This window comes from Taurulus bubalis (genome assembly GCF_910589615.1).
Source record: "Taurulus bubalis genome assembly, chromosome: 15".
In the NCBI taxonomy this organism is placed as follows: Eukaryota; Metazoa; Chordata; class Actinopteri; order Perciformes; family Cottidae; genus Taurulus; species Taurulus bubalis.
Window position 1 is genome coordinate 14770737 of NC_136603.1, and position 20527 is coordinate 14791263.

A 20527-nucleotide genomic window follows, 5' to 3' on the forward strand; every position below is an offset into this window, starting at 1 on the left:
TCTGAGCTAATTGTGAATACCAGCATGCTAATGCTAACAATGGAAATGCTAACATGCTTTGCCGGTGTAATGTTTCCCATGTTCACCATCTTAGCTTAGCTTGTTGCCATGCTAACATTTGCTTATTAAGTGTGGCTTCAGCTGCATGGGGTCATAGACCCCTGCAGCAAGCGCACTTCATGTTCTCCTGCAGGCTTAATAATAATCATAGTCCCAAACTTTGGCGCGTATCTCCTCCGGCAGTGTTGCCAGCACATGCGTCAAAATACATCAAAACGTGCTGCCTGATCGGGAATCGTGTGCTATGACTTTTCTAAAGGATTCGACCAGCCGTTTTCCCGAAAGGCGCGAAAAACGGTGAGAAATTGTCCCATTCACTTGAATGGGGTTTCGGCGTGAAGAGAGCAAAAAACACTCATCTTTGTGCCCATAGTGACTCGCCATAATTTAACGTAGAGAAATTATTTAAAGTTTAAAACGTTGATTTTGTATTTTGCCATTCACTCCGCAATATTTACTTTTGAGGCATAATTTATATATGAAAACTTTGGAAATATTGTGCTTGTGGTACACATGCGTTGTGGAATCCAACAAACGAATACTGTTTTGTCAGCAAGCCTGAAAGCGACATGAAGTCCGGCCAACTGCTCCATCAACCTCCATGTTAAATCGGACCACAATTTTGTCTCTTGACGGAAACGTGAGCACTTTATAAACTGATGTTACGCTCTCATTTCTAAATCCTTACAAATATTTAAGTAGACGGAAACGTTCTCAGAAGTCTTGTGCTTCTCATAATTACGTTATTTTCGCGATGCGATCCATGGTTGTCTGTCAAATACAATAGTTTGAAAGGTTGTTTTCTCATTAAATCCACAGTCCTGTCTCCCTCTGTGACACATTGACACAGCTGCTTCAAGTTAGCCAATCATGGCTGTCACCATGACAACCGGTCACACAAATGCAGGAGGAGCCAACTGACGTTGGTCAGCTGACATCCACAGTCTTAAGATATTCATATTTTAAACTCTACAAAAAACGTTTCACACATCTTATACATCATACATTGTTAGACTTAGACACACACACACACACACACACACACACACACAATGCTCTTGGGGGAGAGACAAGTGAATTTGATTGCTAGCATGAAGTTAGCTAACACAAAGTTAGCTTTGTGTTAGACAAAGCTAACTGACTGTGTGTGTCTATGTGCGCGCGCGAACGGCCGCGCGGGTGCACGAGCGCGTGGGTGCGCATACACGTGCGCGCGTGTGTGTGTCACTTTGAATCAGGACTAACAGCTCCACTGACGCTCATGTTCACATTATTAAGTCCATAACAATATTCAAGCATGTGGTTTGTTTTGTATACTGCTGCACAAATTGTCTGAGCAATCCACCCAACAGTTGTACAAATATGTCACCAAAAAAAAGTGTTATTATCCTAGTGGATATTAGTAAGAGGGGATCATTAAAGTCATTTGGATTCTTGGTCTAAAGGACAAAAAATGAGAACCAAACAATTGACTTGGACGTCCTTACATTACTATATTACTCTATACTACAGTCAACCATAAATATGAGAGCCATCTCCAAAGCAAAATCCCAAGAGAAACCGTAATGAAAACAAACAAATACTTCAAGATCTTTCCGGGCCATACAGAAGAAAATATTTACTTATTGGCCTAACAATTGATGTTTCATAGGGAAATTATTGCCAAGATGTAGTGTGACAGAGAAAGTTTGTAGGCACAAAGATGTGACCAATACTCCAAATCCAATCAGGCCACAAGGAGATGCCTAAGCCTCTGTAATTAGCTTTAAGCTTTCCTGATGTGAAGGAATCCATCATGAGACTCATGCCAACATGGCTGCCGCGGTGCACACCTTCATTTAGCCTGGAGGTCTAATAATCAGTGTGTTTATATTGCAGTCACCAGATATGAACATAGCAGCAATGTGTTTGATCGACCCTGTGTTGTTCAAACACAACCAAACAGCAATATCCTCCTCCAATTAAGTTCCTTATTAGTGGAGTAGCAACAAAATGAAAGACGTATAAATCTCAGCAATGACCTGATTTGATTTCCGCATCCGCAGAGCAAGGCCTCTGTTAATAAGACCACGAAGGAGCTGAGGTATTCGTAGTTATTAGAATTATTTCTGACGACTGACATCATTTGTGGTTCTGAGAGGACAGTCAAACAACATGCAATCTTTTACCTTACACCTATTTTATCTGTCCCATTTGTATCATTTATAGGTATATAAGTATTAATAAGTGCTTCCACTGTGTTGCATGCTGCCATGGGTATAATAATCTTTCTGCCTTGGGCACTTAAGCATAGAGGTTGAGTTTGAACCAAATATGCAGTCATAAACATCATCACCCAAGAGGGAAACTTTGTTTAAAGTAGTAAAATAATAACAATGATAAACAATGCTCCACTACTACTTCTCATAAAAGCAGGGTCCAATGACAAATCAGACCTTAATAGAGGTATTTTATAGAGATAGGAAAGGAATATTATTTCATTATGATGTCTCAGCCACATTTAACAATTTATCCACATAATTATGGTGGGTGCCCAGGTTGCACTGTCGCAGTAAAGTACGGCCGAGAAAGAGCCAAGAACTTTTATAGAGCAGATATTAATTGATTTGTCGTGACCTGCCCAGACCTGGCCTCCCTGGGCTCAGCTTCCTCAGTGGAGCAGTGCCAGGGTCTGTCCTAACTCTGCATAAAAATAAATGAGAAGCTATGGGGCTAGTCTCTAAAGCCAGAGGATATTGTTCGATTTCACGTCAGCCCTCCAGGAGGCAATTTAAACAACCCAGCTTGCTAATCAACCTGGTATAAAAAAGGCAGTTCTGGACGGAGGGTGGCCCATTCCTCCTTTTTATCTTCTTTTCTATTGCAACAAGACCAAAAGAAAGGACCTAAACAATCTGAAGGACACAGTGTAATTGGGCATATATCTAAAGGGACATTACACAGTGTAATGTAACTATATGATGTGGAAAATGAAACACATACTCTTACTTTAAAATGTCCAGCCTGGCATGGGCTGGCATCCCAGTCCTGTTTTTCTCAAAATCCAGGAAAAACTATTTTAAAAAGCCTGTTTGGTGACACAATTTTCCCAGAAAAAAAAGAATGCTTATGTAAAAATAAGTTGGCGATGATGAAACCGTTGCTCCACTGCATTTAAGACTCTGAGCCGGGATGGGAGCCTCCCTGCTGCCATCAACATATCAGAAATGTCTCAGTGGAACCACATTGTGACCCGCGTCGGAGGAGGCAGAGCCTCGATCCCCACAAATAATTCAATACTCTAATATCCCCTCGGTATTCCTTGTGACCACAGAAATATGATAGTGTTCATTCTCTGCTCGTGCCCTGAACCCACAGGTCAGGTGGTAGCAGATCACAGACTTCTATGTGACTCAGAGGTTAAACTAATCATGCATGACTTTCTCACATGGCCCAACCAGTGCCTGAAGAAATCTACACCAGCTTGTCATCCAGCAGCGGGTGAACCTGCTTTTCAAGCATTTACATCATAGCCGGTTTGACTGATAGTTTGTTGTGGCATCTTTTCACTAAATTCACCTTTAATTATGCAGACCTCCAAAGTCCCGTACACTGCATTTATTCAGCTCCTCATAAACACCCTGTTCTCCCTGAACTCAAAGCAATATCACATATCAGTAGAGAAATGTTCTGTAATCAATTCCTGTCAGGCCACATTTAACCATCACATTTTTTGACTGTGTATTCGTTCAGCTTGCCTCAATAGCTGAGATTGTCCTTCAACTCTCTCAGTGTTAAGAGGGTTATACAAAATAAAAAAACACTCATTTCTAATTGCTTATCAGTTCATGACTAGAAGAGCAACTAAACACTGCCCCCTACTGATACAAACGCATTCTTACACGTACTTACAAATATCTGCTGATGCACTGTCAGTATGTTTTGTGTATTGGTTATAGAGTTGCCGTGCAAAGCTGTCAAACACATCAGTTTGTTATATTGTATTTTATTATATCATTGCGACAATCATTCCACAATATTTCTTTTAAAACAGAGAAATCTGAGCTTTTATTAATAAACAAAAAAACAAGAAACTGGAAATCAACTACTTACACTAGTATTGGCTTTATAAATTAGTGCAATGAGACATTTTCAAAACATCCATCATCAGCCAACAATGCGCAAGAAATACAAAGTACAAATGCAATCTAGCTGTGGTGTCATGAACATGAATCAGGAATCATTAATGAACAATCAACAATGACAAATATACCATTTTTCAAATATTATCCCAGCAATGAACTTGCATAAACAAACTGGTCTCAATAAAAATAAAGGAGTGCACACAACATTTGTAAATACATGGAAGACCAAACTTTTCATGATGATCCATCATTCTAATCTCAGATTTAGTGTGTTCCTTGTATATTGTCATATGCATACAGCATCACACATATTCATCAGTCCTTTACGAACCCAGAGGGATTATTTGATGCGTGTGATGATTTTATTTTATAAATAAACCTTCAATCAAGCATTTTGTTTCTTAAAAAAATGGCAAAGACCTGCTGTTATAATCTTGTCAGTCACAACTCAGTTTATAATCATTCTATTCCTGGGACAGAGGATGCTGTATGCTGAACAGATTGTACTTTCTGGGCAATACAAATCAATTTAATTGAAATATGAACACAAAAATTCATATAAAGTCACAATATGACATATTAGTGCTCTTAAACTGATTCAAGTTAAACACATACATTCTTATTTATAATAGCTTAATTCCTTAGAAAACCCAAAATATACAGCACCATTAGTCAATTGTTAAAAAATAAACAAATTAAAAAAATACTTATTATATTGCAGCTGTTATTCAAACACATAACATGAATAATATCAAAAGAAGCGAAGAAGTTAAAAGTAATAGAAATCTTAAGAGAAAAGGTAGAAACTATCCTTTTTCTGTGTGAATTTAACTTCTGGTTATCTTCACTTCCTCCAAACTTCGAGTCATTTCAGGTGAATGCCACTCTGTGAGACCGGCTGTTGCGTTGTGTACAAGATGTTATCTCTGTTGTGTTTCTTCCACTGACGCATTTCGAATGTTTGTTTTACTGGTTTCAGGGACACCATCTGTGTCTTAATAACAGAGATAGATGAACCTCCCGTCTGCTTTCAACCTCTAAACTGTCCTTTTTCACAATATAATTGTCTGATTCTTTCATTGTCTGCTTCTTCGCCGTACTTTTGACTTTGCATTTACGTCTTCGTACTGAACGTATTCTCTTTGCCTGCCCTGTTGTTTTTACAGCTTCACTTTCACTATCTCCCTCCTTCTTAAAGCTGACCTTGTTGACCAAGTTGCATGAAGGCCTACGCAACAACTTCATCTTTCTTTTGTCCTGCTTCATCCCTACTGCAGCTCTCATTGTCTTGCGTTTCTCCTTGAAGGCCACACTGGACCTCATTTTGATCTTCAACAGCTTCGCCCTGGCCTTTATCTGACTGCCCCTCCGTCTCATCTGAGTCAGTGCAGGTCTTGAGATCTTCTTCTTCATCTGGTAGTGCATGTTTAGAGTCTGGGGACTCTGGACAGGTATCGGTGTTCCTGTTGTCTGGCTTTGTTGGTGTGGGGCTCTGAGGATGCTGGGAGGCGGCTGAATACAGATCTGATTCTTCATGGTCACTGACACCATCTGTTTTACGTTTATCTGATTCTTCAGAAACAGGTTCGACAGTTTCCTGCTTGTTGTCTTTGCTTGTGTTTGTTTCTTCTTGTGACAAGTTCAAATCATGTAATAATGTCCTTGAACCTCTCTGTTCAGGACCGTCTGACGAGTCCGATTCTCTGACATGTTTCTCGGCAGATTCTCCGGTGACCAGATCTGCGTTGGCGACTTCCTCGTCTTTAGGCGTCGTGTTTAAAGAGCTTTCGGTCAAAGGGGAATGTGGCTGAGCAGCAGGAGGAGTTTCAGCCTCGGCAGGAGCAGAGTGAGCCTCCTCATCCTCATCTGCCTCCCGCTCTGGTTCTGAAACAGACAGTACAAAGCATAAAAAGAGCGCCTGCCTGCTAAGAATTTGCAAAAGGATTAAATTGTTCTGGTTTCAAATCAATCAGTCTTACTACATGGGGGTTTCAAAATATGAGGAGAGCTAAAAAGCCATTTCCCAAGTAACCCACAGATGTATTTGAAATACGCAATAAAGTGATTCAAATGTAACTCCTCCTGTTCTTCAGTTAGACTTTTCTGTCAACATCAAGAAATGCCTTGCACCCTTTAAGGATGATCATTGGTCGAGGTCAATCTTTCCTCTATGAGCAAGGAAATACAGATTTGTTTTTCTTATATGTCAAGATTAATCAATCAACTAATGAAACAGCTGCTGCTTCCTTTTGCGTCAGCTATGACAAAGTATGTTTAACCCGCCGTGGGTGTTTCATCCAGAGTTGCGTACATAGACGCTACTCACACTGGGCTGTACTGTAGAAGAATGGTGTTGTCTATTAGTTGTGCTTGATAAAGTATTTGGGTAAAGTATACTAACTGTGAAGTATTTCACTTTAATTTTTTTTTTAAATTTTTTTTCCCGATGACTATTCTGAATCCAGCTCAGATATTGTAGTTTCCAAACCTGGATGTTCAGGAGAGAAGGGGACTTTTGGATCAGACTGCGTGTCTTCACTGAAGTGGTCCGCCACGCGAGCAGGTTCTGGTTCATTATCCTTCTCCGAGTCTGAGGGGTCGCTCCGTGGGACTTCTTCCTCTGAAGACTCTCTGTGTGGCCCTGCATCAACTTTGTCGTTACAAGCAAGATTATTCAGATACAGAGGGGAAGGTAACGCACTACGCGGGCAAAACACAGTTTTCTTATGCTCGTCTGGGTCATTTTGTAAGCAGAAAAAATAGAAAAGGGAAATTGAAGTAAAATAATGCTTTAAGAGATTAAACCACACAGAAGCAGTCAAAGCAAACCAATAGTTAGCAATGTGTGATGGTAATAATGAGTAGTACTGAAACAATATATTGATTAATGAATTGGTTGATCAACAACATAATAATGAATAACATTAATGGTAATAATCAATAAATACTCAAAGTCACTTATACAGCAAAAATGTGAGGACTTGCTGCTTTTCTATTATTTATTTTACTGTTAATTGCAATACAAATACAAGCCTGTGCAATGTTTCGGACATGTCCTGGAAAGAGTGAACAGCACACACAATACTTTGTAGAACTCTTTCTACGATGTATAAGTCATAGAAAATAACATTTGCTTTTGTGTAACCTTTTTTGGGCTTCTCATCTTCTTCGTTCTTTTCATGTTCTGTAAAAAAAAAGAGAAGAAGATAGGAATTAAATAGTTCAGAATAGTTTCAATCAAATTATAATCTGACACATTTCCTGAAATGATCTCAATATAATCCCTCTATTCAGTATAATACACAAAATATCCACCACAATAAAAAATACACACACAATTCATGAATATGTATCTAAAAGGCAAATGAAGAACGTAAAAGAAAAACGATAAATAGTAAAAACATGTTAATAGTATTATTATCATTACTAAATCCTATTATTTTAATACAAATGTTGTTTTGTATTTCCACTTCCTGCCAAGGCCTCTTTCTGGCCTTCAGTTATTTGACTGAGGCTTGAGATAAACATTTTGTATTTTAAATGATAGAGAATATGACACAATGTTATTTCACCATTATCTGAAAGAGGATTTGTTTTGCTCCGTTATAGTATGCAAACACGTTTCTTAGCAGCCTTTACCTTTTACAGCGTCATGGTCTGAATCTGTGTCTTGTTCTTGGTTACTAGCAGGTTCATCAGAGCTCATAATCCTATTACCTTGGAAGAAACGGCCAAGTGGCTGAGTAGAGGGAAGAGTGGATTCTCTGTGAACAAGAGGCCTTCTTTCAGCCATCTGAGCTTTCTTCATATCTGACCCTGAAACAGATTGAAATAAAACATATAATGTAACTCCCAAGAAAAAAAGAACAAGGTCAAAGAGTTCTTAAGACGATATGACCTTTAATCTGACCAACGTTTTCACATGAGAGCCATGGACCACAGAGTGCATCTACGGCCATCATCAAGATACGTAATAAAAATAGATTTAACAGTGGATGCAAAATAGTACTGCGATACAAAGTTCCCTTATTTAAATGTCCTTTTGTCAGTGTGCTACTGTCTCTGCCTCTCCATCTTTTTCTAACCCAACAGCGCCCAAAAGACTTCCTGCGCAGTGTCACTCAGCTCGTTGTGCTCAGATTTTGAAAAACAATAAATAATTAGGGATCCAAGATTTTACCACCAAAAAAAAAATTTCATACTGTCAACTTTTCAGTTACAAACACCTGGCCGGCCAAAATTATTAGTCAAGATTAATACGATTTGTCTATTGTCAAGACATTTAATAAAACAATGTTTTGACAATCTATGAATTGCCTTCGTCCTTTATGAGGGATGAATGCCAAACTATCGCTGGTCCAAGCGTGCATAGAGTGTCATACCTTCTGTTCTGCCAGGTGGTGACGGATTTTCCAAATCATATTTTGCAAAACATGCTGGAGCGAAGAGCATGAGGACAGAAAAAGAAGACAGAAACTTTAAAGTTGAGTTAGATTCAATAAAACAGCTGCTTGTGTTAAATAATACTGCATCTGAATAGTCTTCATACATATAAAACGTATTAATATAACGTATTATTACCATTAGTCTACTGTAGCTCCTAATACATGAACATCAGTGTATATATATTCTGTATATCAACTAGGTTGCTGAAAAATAAAATCATATTCATTTTAGGATCAATTTCTACATTTGAATCTTTACCTTTTTGGTGTTGTTTGCAGCACAGTATGGCCAGACCCACGAGGAGAGCCACGACGAGAAATGCAATGACTAGGCACACGATCAGTATTACAGATGAACTTTCGTCTGCACAGTAACACAAAAGTTAAACTTTACATTACATTCAGTAGTACCGTAAAACTGCACATATTAGTCTAGATTTTAACATGAACTCTGCCTTCTCTAATGAGGGTATAACCGAAGGATATATTCATTATGAAAATCACTTTAAAGGAGATCTACATTTATTTCCTTATTACTATCATTATTATTGATAACGTGAAGGAAACACACGAGCACATTTTTCTGTTTCGTCTTCTTTTGCTGTCACCACTGTTGCTAAATAAAGCTCAGCTGAGTCTGAAAGATCAAAGTCTCTGTTTTGAAGTCAGTGTCATTGTCAATGCAGCTTAGCAGGTATTGTTTCCGAATGAAACGCATCACAAATAGTGGGCTACTTATAGGAATATCCTGTGTTAATTAGTTTCTAAGAGGACATTTGAAAGCTTACCTGGGTAGCAATCCTTTGCAGTGAATGTAGCTTCTTGACTACTCAGAGTGTTGCTCACATTACAACTGTATACTTTATCATCATGTGTATCCCCCAGAGATATTCGTAGCTGTGAGCCAGGCCACACGTCTCCATGTGTTCTCCACTCAAACTTCATCAAGGACCGAGGTGGTCTGGGCTCTGCAGAGCACACCAGCTCTCCAGATACGTTAGAGCTGCCGCCATTGTTTATCTCACAGGATATGGTGGGCTTGGCGACCGTGTCTTAATGAGAACATCAATGAACAAAGAAGTTAATACACAGCAAAAGGAATACTTATTTGTTATATAATAACACCATTTTAAAATATAGCACAGGGTATAAAGAACATACAGTGCTTATAGGGGAAAAAAAATAAAGAATTAGCATCATAAAAGAGGCCGACGTAGAAATAAAACTGTTTTCTGTTCCTCTGCTTCTATGTTTAAAACACTTTTAGGAAAGAGTGCGGTCAAGACTACACTGACTGTTGGTACAAGATACAACATCAACGCCAACAACCCCCTGACTGAGTCCTGCCATACAAGAAACTCACAGGAATTTCTACTTTGAGTGTATACTTCCTTCTGCTTTTGGAACAAACACCCATAATTTTCTTGAGAGCAAAGTCTCTGAGAGAGCAATTATAAGAACTATAAAATCCATGTTATGGGTGACATATAAAGTAATAACGATGGTTTCGATATCTGGATCTCCTCATGGCTTTGCTGGGTGTGGGGAGCAGTCCTGTCTCCTGGCTTCTGCACGGACCAGAAAGCACCAGCATGCAGTCCAAAAGGATTCTGACACTGCTATGATGTTACAATACATGATTTACTAACAAAGACAAACAATTTGTCAATTTCAAATGAATAAAGGTGTAAATATTTCCCACAGCCCGTTCAGGTTGTATTGTTTTACACTAGTGAATCACAAGCTTTTCCACAGAAACAAATCCCTACAAAAAGATCTAAATTGAAATGATAAAAAAGTATTTGCCACCCCTCAGGCCAGTATTTGGTAGAGGTTCCTTCAGCAGCACAACAGCCTTGACTGAGTGGAAAGGTCTGCATCTATCAGGCTTGGACAGCTGACCTCTGCAACCCCCCCATTGTGTTGCACTGGACTGCTGGAAAATGAATCCTCTGACAAGTTGTTGTCTCTTGACAGCTGCACTAGGTTTTCCTCAAGATTTCTTTGTAGCTTTGATGCATTTATTTTCCCTCTGCTTTCACAAACCTGACAAGGCCACCGATGTTTTGTCGTTACTGCCGTGGTGTTTGCCACGTGAAAAGATACAATATTTCTCACTGGCAGTTGTATCGTCTACTAAGCGACAAGATTTTCTTTTTTGCAGTTTTTTTTTGTGTGTTTGGTTTTATTTCAAGTCATTGAAGGGCATGGAGTTGCAATAGCGACACATCAACGTCTACTTATATAATGTAACTTTAATATAACTTTGTTGATCGATTACATACAGTATAAGCACAAATAATTGTAAACGTACCTATGACCTCTAATTTATAGAAGGAACGATGCAACGCTTTGTTGACGTCTACTTCCAATTCATAGTCCCCGCTGTCTTCAAATCTGAGGTCGATGATGTCGAGTTCGGCAGAGACCCAGTCAAGAGTGATCCTGTTTTCATAAGGGCTGAAATCCTCTTGCTCTTTGCCATTAAACTCCACCACATTTTTGCCGTTGTATTTCCACAGGATTCTATCCGGATGTCCAGCGATGTCTGGCTTCAAGGAGACCTTCTCCCCCTTCAGCGCATATTTTGAAGACTGTCCAGCAACTAGACACAGAGAATAGAGACTTTTAGAAACATGCAGCGTAATGTGTGAAAGTACATTTGTAACATTGAAGGGTACGATGACAACTCAACACCTCAGCACATGGTGTTGCCAGGTCATTAGGTGTACATCCGTACAATCTAATGTAATCCAATAGAAACAATTCAGCAATAAATCCTATTTGTATTAATTCCACATGTTAAGTGTTTGGTAACACTGTGTTGAATAGGTGTTGATTTTAATCTGCAAACATGTTTGAGACGAGTGAGTGTTGGTGGTGTGCTGGACAGCATCATGCAGAGCTCTTTCTGACAAAATAAAAAATTCTATGATATCAATTGATTGTGGTTGTTATTAAACAACATTGCCAAATATTCCCTTGTTCCAGCTTCTCATTTGTGAGACTTTCTTGCTTTTGTGTGTGATAGTAAACTGAATATGTTAGGTTATAGAGGGTAAATGACATCAAGTAAGGAGTCAGAGAAAGACAGATTACAATCAAACACCATGTCACATCACCTTATAAGCAAATGTAAATAACATGAGAGAATCTGAGCCATGTCAGCTGAGACAACTCCCTCATCTAATGAAGACCATGAAATGCAGTTGAAATCTCCAGGAAAAAGTGAAATCAGACTATAAATCAAGATTATTTTGTTACAGCATTCATGATAATTCAGTCCTACATAACACAACTCTTGCATACAGTCTCCACAGAAAGGATCATTTTAAAACAACATAGTGGGATAGTTGCAGAGGCGTTATTAGATTGTACAGGTCTAACTACAGGTGTAAAGTCAATGTAAACACCAGCATACGTAGTTATAACACATTATTTATAAAAGGAGTAGGTGTATTTATTATTATTCCGAGGTATTGCTGTATTCCAACAATGCATGGGACTATGAATGAAACAGTGGATTGTTTTAGGTCATCAGGTTTATACCAGTCCATAGCATACCAAGGACATAGTGACATATTAAACAAATGTAGGCCTTCTTAACTTTCACTGGACTTGTACTGCAGCTGTGTGTTGCTGTACTTTTCATGTCGACACAAAACTGCAAATCTTAGCTACACCCCACGCACAAACTCACCTAGGCACGAGGTAATAAAGATGGAATAAAACAGGAAATACCGAGCAGCCATTTCAGAATGAGCTCACACAACGCGTTCACTCCGGCGCAGGTGTTGCAGTGATACAGGTGAAACGGGCGAAACAGGTGAACTGCCTTCCTTGTGGTAAATAAGTTCACAGTTTGTTGTGTTAACATAAACAAGTTGGGACAGGCTCGACCAAACTCTCGGGAGTATCTGCGAAGGTAATCCGAGGAGGAGCGTGTCTCTGCGATGCAGGTTCACGCCTCAAGCGAAAGTACTTTGACCAAAGAAGAACAGCAGAGAGTCCCACTGACTTCCTGACCTTCACAATAAACGGACCACTTAAAGGCTTCACCTCAACAGTATATAGTCATCACATGCCCCCTCTATTCCAGTCTGCACTGAAAGGCACTTCAGTTTTGTGTTTACATTTTTTTTAAGAAAGTGTGTATTTTTTTCTTAATTTTTCCAATTTAAGCATTGAGGTGGCTAATAAAGGGCCATCCGTTTTAACTCTACACATTTGCTCGCATAAGCTTTGCTTTATTTCATGATTTGAGCGACTTTTGTTACTGGACATGTCGACTTCGTGTCGGTGCGTTTTATTTTGAAATTATGCCGGAAGCTTGATCTTTTTGTTGTGTTCCGGTAGAAATACGTCAGGAGTTTAAGGAATACGCCCACCTGGAAATAAGCATAGTTTTAGTCTCTCATCTATAACACTATTTTCAGTGGTTCGTTTGACACAAAGGGTTATAATGTTTTTCTGTGCAGATAGGAGAATTCATATTTGCCTTGGATTAAGATATAACTTTGTGTATTTCATAATTCATATGTATTTGAATGAAACAAAACAAATTATTGTGATCACTGGATAGCGATTTTCAAAGTAAGTTACTTGTTTTACCCATCTTCTGGGAACACAATTCAGATTACACAATCATATACAAAATGGGGACAATTTCCTGTCCCCAGAACGTAAAACGTACTATAATTAAGGGTGAATATTGGATTTAAGATGTATGGTAATGTTAGGGTAAGGTTCGGCTTGGGTTAAGGTCATAGGTTAAGCATTAAGCTGGTAGCAGTGATGGTTATGGTTATAAGTCTTCAGGAAATGAATGCCAGGCAATGTCATGTTCCTAGAAGTCATGAAAAAAACGTGTGTTGTCTGTGTGTGTGTGTGTGTGTGTGTGTGTGTGTGTGTGTGTGTGTGTGTGTGTGTGTGTGTGTGTGTGTGCGTGTGTGTGTGCGTGTGTGTGTGCGTGTGTGTGTGTGTGTGTGTGTGTGTGTGTGTGTGTGTGTGTGTGTGTGTGTGTGTGCGTGTGTGTGTGTGTGTGTGTGTGTGTGTGTGTGTGTGTGTGTGTGTGTGTGTGTGTGTGTGTAAAACAGTAATAACAAAACACCAGGTGCAAGAGCTTTGGTTTGGTTCCTCAAACAAAGTCACATCACATGCTTAAATGCGTTACCTAAATTATTTACGTATGCATATATTAATTTCATCAAAATATTGGTCAGCATGTTTTTGCAATCTTTATATTAACTGGAAGCCATGAAACAATGTATTTCTTGGTATAAATAGTCTGATATACCAATGGATTACATTATTGTTTATCATACAACATGGTGAATGACTCGTAGTATTCCAAATTGGTATACAATTACAAAAATATGTACATAGCAACGCATGCAAAACCTTTTTTCTCCTTTCCATCACTCTCCTTGTGCTCTTCACATGAGTCTCTGTCATTTTCACTCTGAAGCAGGTGTTACTCTGTGTATGTGTGTGTAGGACTTCATGAGTGTAACACTGCCGTGGTGCGACACTCCCATCGGTAGCACACACTCCTCTGTCAACGCCCCTCGGGTAGAGTCCCAGCACATCACTGTGGAGATAACTTGGTTCTTGTTGTCCCGCCCCCCAGTGATGAAGAGTTTGTTGTTACAGGCAGCGATGGCGCAGCTCGCCCTCTCGCCTAGACGGGTCACAAGGGTCCAGGAGTCTGACAGAGGTGAGTAGCAGTACATGGCATGCATGGCTCCACCTGGGAGCAGGCAGAAACAAAATAACATTTTAGTTACTAAATATAGACACACTTGCTGTATACAACATGTGTTTCAGTTCCTTACACAATAAACCAGACACAGATGACCACATTCTTGAAAAACAACAATTAATTGAACATGTTTTCTTAATTTGAATGCAATCATTCTTTAGGAGTCTGTGTCGACACGGCTTTTCGCACATTGTGTTCATCTCACTTTGGAATAAAACTCTTCATATACACCCACACGTATACATCCTCCAAATAAAAAGTCACCAACTTACAGTGATGGAGGAAGGATTTTCATACTTCAACATAAAGAATACTCCCTTACGAATGAAAATGTAATTTAAAAGAAGCATGGAATTAAAATACTCTTATGTAAAGTACAAATACCTCAGTGTATAAATGTACTCAGTTACTAGCCACCACTGCCAACTTACCAACTATATAGATGCAGTCCTTGAAGGTGACTGCATTCGTGCATTTGGTTTCGATGGGAATGGGCGCCCGCAGATCCCAGCTGTCTGTGCCAGGTTCCCAGCACTGAACCTGATCAGTTGCCAACTTTCCATTCGGCCCGCCACCAATCACATAGATCCATCTGTCAAAACCTGCAGCAGCAAAGGAGCTCACACCGACTGCAAGAGGAGTCACCTGCAAGCACAGCCAAAAGGGCATTTAATGGAATATGGACAATCTAAGAGGCATAGAAGTAAATATGTGAGTTATATTGTTTTAAAGAAGTGCGCTCTATGGACTCTCGGATAGTTAACACCTAATGTACACTATTATAGTATTGTAATTAATGGTTATTACGGAGGTCCAAAGTGTTCAATGATAACACAAAATGATAATAACTAAAATAAATCACATGATGATCACATGAATACATTGTAGAAAATACGAAAAATAATAAAACATATTCAAACGAAGCTCAGTTTTATAGGTCTATTATATTTTATTTCATAATTCATAAAAAATTCATAAAAAAAATACAAATGCCCTTTTTCAAAAGACGGTTTTATGTTTTTTATGTTATTTTTCCAATAACACATCACTCTTTATTTTATAATGTCTCTTTCAAGACTTCTTATCCAATCCATCCATCTTCATCTTGCAAGCTGAACAAATGCTACCAGAATAATCCATTGAGTACCTGCGCAACCACAACAATGTCAAGGAATTCTGAATGCTGCTCATGAAATGTGACTTTTGAAAAGGGGCAGGTTAAAATAGAATGGCTATAATGAAAAAAACAATCAATCTGATGTCTGAGGAGGTTTGGTTGGAATGGAATCTAAAAATCAGCATGAACTGATTTCTAATTTTGCTACTTGGGAGGAGCAGAACCCAGCTGTAAACTTAGCAAACAGTCTATTTACTGTTTCTGGCCGCCTGATAAATGTTATGTCCAATATGGATTATAATTTTAGCTCTATTTGGGCCTTCACCGTCTTCTGGGCGGAGTATCTGGCTCTTTAGCTGCCAAATGCTTCATGAGGTATAAACTGCTGACTCAGGTGCTGTCAGTTTGTCACAATGAGCAACGGCGTTCACATAAATGAAGTTGTTATTGTACATATTTAAATTCCAGCTGCATTAAGGATGTGTGATGTAAAATTTACAAAAGCACTGTTATATATAATTCTTGTATGTTTACCTGTGTCCAGCGATTGTGAAAGGGATCATAGGCCTCGACGCTATTGAGTCTCTGAACGCCATCAAATCCACCGAGCGTGTACACCTTTCCCCCACGAACTGCCATTTTGTGTCTCCAGCGGCCAGTTATCAGGGACTCAATTTGGATCCACTTGTCCAAGGCCCCGTTATATTTCCAAACATCATGCTGTGTTTCTTTACCTCCTGCAACAACAGAAGCATTACGCAATATGGTCACCACTGAGTTTTTAGTGACCGTATGTGCTCTACATTGGGCCACGCACGTACCATTCTGATGTAAAATCCCATGAACTATAGTCTGAACTTTCACAGCGTACGTGTTGCTGAACAATTCAAGTAACCACAGCTGGGGTGTCAGTTCCTGAGTTGGGAAACACCTAAACCCACAACAACTGTAACGGCAGATTATGTCACATCTGCCGGTTGTTTTGTTCAGTTGCTCACTGTGGATTCACTGATCATAAGACTATTGTTTAACTAAGAGAAGCTCAGGAACATTTATAACAACCTGTTTAGATCATGACGATGTTAGAAAAATGAATGCATCAAGAGAGGACAAAAAATCATTACTTATCAGAAACATAATCAGTAGAAGGGGAAGAATTGCACTTTCATCTGCACAGTAGGGGATCTCCTATGCACATTACAGTTGCTTAGCTTCTTTATATAACACCTGAATCTCTCTCACCAGAAATATATACTTCATTGCGGAAGGTGATGCACGCAAACTCCACCCATTTTCTATTTTGGGATTCATCTTCCATCTCTGTAATTGGAAGCTTGGCAACCTCAAGCCTGCTGCGTCTGAGGGGGTCCAGACAGGTGACAGTGGAAATGAAGCGTTCATCTTTAGTGCAGCCTCCAATGATGAGGAACACCTCTGACAGAAAGTGCTGCACGCGGGGCTTTGTTCGTTCAGATACCACCTATAAACATGTTATACACAGCACATTAAACTATAAAACAATGAAATACAGCAGTTATTTTGATCACAAAATGATTGTTTTGATTCACTAAACAACACTAAAAAAATGTAACATATTAAAGGGTAGCTTTTGCCATTGGTGGACAAAGATGATGATCATTTTTTTAATATTACTAATGTCAGATGTTGCATTTTTGGTCTTCCCTGCCATACTGACCTCCCTGCCGGAGAGGTGATAGAGTCGGGCCTCTTGCAGCAAGGGAAAAGCCTCGCTGCAGCGTCGAATCAATTCATCTGACTCCACTTTTTCTACAAAATAAGCAGAATCCAACAGTGGCAGTCGCACATGTGAAAGCAACCTGGCCAGTGAAGGATAGCGCTCATCCTGCCGGGCTCTCACCCAGTGCATAAGTGCTTCAAAAACACACTCCTCGCACTTCACGTCAAGGTCGTCCCTCTGAAGGACGGCCTCCAGCGACTCTGCTGGCAGCTCCAGGAAATCCGGCTGCTGGACGACCTGGGAGAACTGAGTGGTGATGTAGTCTTGAGCCCTGGCCTTCAACGCCGGCAGGGCATGGCTTTCAGCGAGATTCAGGATCCCAATGCAACTCTCTAGGTGCAGAGACTTGCTTAGAAAGCCAGCGCATGCATCCACCACACGCAGGAACTACGAGAGACAAGGCCACCACAGGCAGTGGTATCAAGATCAAAACTGAGACGGCACTCTGATAAAATCACACACAGGGTTTCTCAATATCGTGCTCGATAAGCAGATACGGTAACATGCAATTTGTCTTAGAAACCCAAAAGGTCATACAAGGTTTTCCTTGTATCGGTCGTACAAGGTTATCCCTGTATGACCGATGCCACTTTGTAACTTCAATTAGAAAAGTGCTACTATATATACTACATGCACGTCCTCAAATTGTACCCTACATATTAATCTCAGTTCTAAACCCTAGTGCCAACAAGGATGCTTGAACTTCTTTTTAATAAAAACTAAAACCCTGCCTCCCCCCTTGTGTGGCGCAGCTGTGTAGTTAATTTAGGCCTGTATGGAAAACTGATCCTAAGTGTGAACAACTGGGCAACTTTCACTTCCCTCTTTTACTCATATCTCACTCCGTATGATGTTTGTTCCATGAATGGGGGGAAAGTGTCTCGAGTGAGAAGATCAGAACAATTTCAAGACTTTAAATCTAGTTCTAAACTACCGCAATTATATCTCTGTCATATAACCTGTCTTTCTGGATGTATATAAACATGCTTTTTGCTGCTAATTCTGTACCATTGTGTCTCCTGCCATGCCTTTGATAAACCATGCGCTCCAACTGAGTGATTCAATGACACATTATATTTGATAAACAGTTAACTGTTGCAGTTGGGTATTATGACTCTGCCACTGGTATCTGCCACTGAATAACCACATGATCATGCATGTGTTTCCACTTGCGTAGAATGGGAAGGAGTTACTCATCTGATAAAACCCTTTCACACCCAATTGGTTCAAGTCAAAAATGTGACAAGCTAAAAAACAAAGTGTTTTTTCTTTGTTGGTTCATTTACGTTTTGAGGATTTGTTTATGATCTTGGATCAGGTTTTTGTAGTCAGTGACTTAACGTAAAAGGCATGCTGACATAAAGTAAAAAATCAGCTTCTTTGATAATTACAGTCAACCTTTTGTATAGAACTCTTTGCAAAAGAGTCTGTGAATCCGACGAGGTGTGCGACGAGGTGTGCGAAGTACACTAATCTAGTATCTTCTTTAATTTGTATTGATAGTAATAGTCATTTTACCTGAAATTGACTGGCAGCCTCTAGTATTCTCTGGACATTTGAGTTTGTAAGGAGGGCACGGCTGGTGTAGGTATACTCCAGGAGGGAGTCCATCGTCCCGCTGTCCACACCCTTTATTTCCACATGCTCCTCATGACTCTCCTTCAGACCACTGCAGAACATGGCTCTACACATGAAAAATATATTCAGAAAAACAAGCAGTGCCATTACAGTGGTGTTAGACAATTTGAGATGTATTTTACCTGAAGTACTGACTGGCAGCAGCGAGTATGGCTCTATGACAAGGGAAGTCATGTCCCTGAACACACAGGACTACATCGGTCAGTTCTCTGTTCACTCGGAGAGTTTCCATCCCTCTCTGCAGCTCCACGGGTAGACCTCCATCTTCCCAACGTGACTCGCTTGAGCCTGTCAGGCTGTTTCTCGCCCCGTCTTGGCCGGAGTCCTCTGCGAGAAGCAGCAAGGGACAGTCTGTCGTCCTCTCCAGTGAGCCACTCATCATTTACGTCAGAAACTCACAAGAACAGCACGCAGCGACTATAGTTGCACCTGCACCTGTAGAAAGATCCCTGTGGTTTACGCCTGCAACAGTTGTGTCGCTTTGAGATGTGGATTTAGTTTTTGTCTGCACTCTTCATACTTCCTATTCCTGTTCTGTGAGTAGCATGCGTATGTAGCAACGCTTGTTTCTAGACACTTCCTCTTCTGGTTAATTTCCCCTAAGTCACTCAATTTTCCCCTTTTTCTCTGAAACACAATACCAGGTCTCCTCCAACAGAAAACACTAAGGATGTTTCTGCAAATGACACTCGTCATCGTATCTGCATGGGTTTAAAGTGGATTTAAGTGTAAAATCTAGAATTCATATCTGTTGTTGTCTGTCTGTCCATTGGCTGTCAACATAATGATTTTGTTTGACGGTCTTGGTGACTGAGGTATAACTGAGGCGCCCCTGAACAAGGCCCTTAATCCCTGATACATTAGCTCCTAACCGTTTTGTCTTGTCTATTAGTTTTAGGTTCTCAGATTGTACTTTTTTTAAGGCCTGAAGGCCTACGACAAAGCATAGATTAGAACAGCATGGGAATAAATACATTTGTAGATGGTGTAGGTACTTTTTCTTCATTTTTATATACAAAAACATATAATTAATAAATATTTCTATGATTGAAAGTAGTAGTTTAAGTAGAAGCAACATATTTACCACTACATTGTGTTTTAAAACGTATATCTCCATATAGTATTATTATGTTGTTGTATTTTCATTAATTGATATGCTATATTATAATATTATTTTCTATTTTCATGATTATTAGATATTAGTATGTTATAACAATGGGCCACCTGTCCAGCAAGCACCCGGCAGGCCGAGAATGGAGGCGCCTGGTTTGCAAACACCTCATTACGAACAGCAGGAGGAGCAGGATGTCTGGTCCCCCCTTAATCACACAGTAAGCTATTGTATGTATGTACTGTATTTCTGGATTCCAGCTGCATATATGTGCACAATACTCTTACAAATGAAAAGGTATTGTATATATTTATTTCAATGTATTTTATTCAAATAGTTCTCTATCTGTATTACCTTTGAACTCTCTCTGTGCTGCTCACTCTTCTGGGATCAATGCAGTATTTTCTTATTTATATCTTAACTTTACCTCTTATGAATGGTTACATCAAATTTCCCAGCATTTATTTACTCAATCAAAGCAGTAACTGAGGCTAGATGCTGAAACGTGAAAG

General features: G+C 39.6%; 1 protein-coding gene across 1 annotated transcript; it reads right to left on the reverse strand.

Annotated features, from left to right (window-relative positions):
* Positions 1–13890: 13890 nt before the first annotated feature.
* klhl6 (kelch-like family member 6) lies at positions 13891–19283 on the reverse strand (the record flags this gene model as incomplete). The annotated part of the gene is made up of 7 exons (XM_079231324.1): positions 13891–14378; positions 14822–15035; positions 16042–16244; positions 16750–16987; positions 17204–17653; positions 18785–18950; positions 19027–19283. The coding sequence occupies 7 exons, from the start codon at positions 19281–19283 to the stop codon at positions 14086–14088; spliced, it is 1821 nt and encodes a 606-aa protein (XP_079087450.1). The 3' UTR covers positions 13891–14085.
* Positions 19284–20527: the final 1244 nt, after the last annotated feature.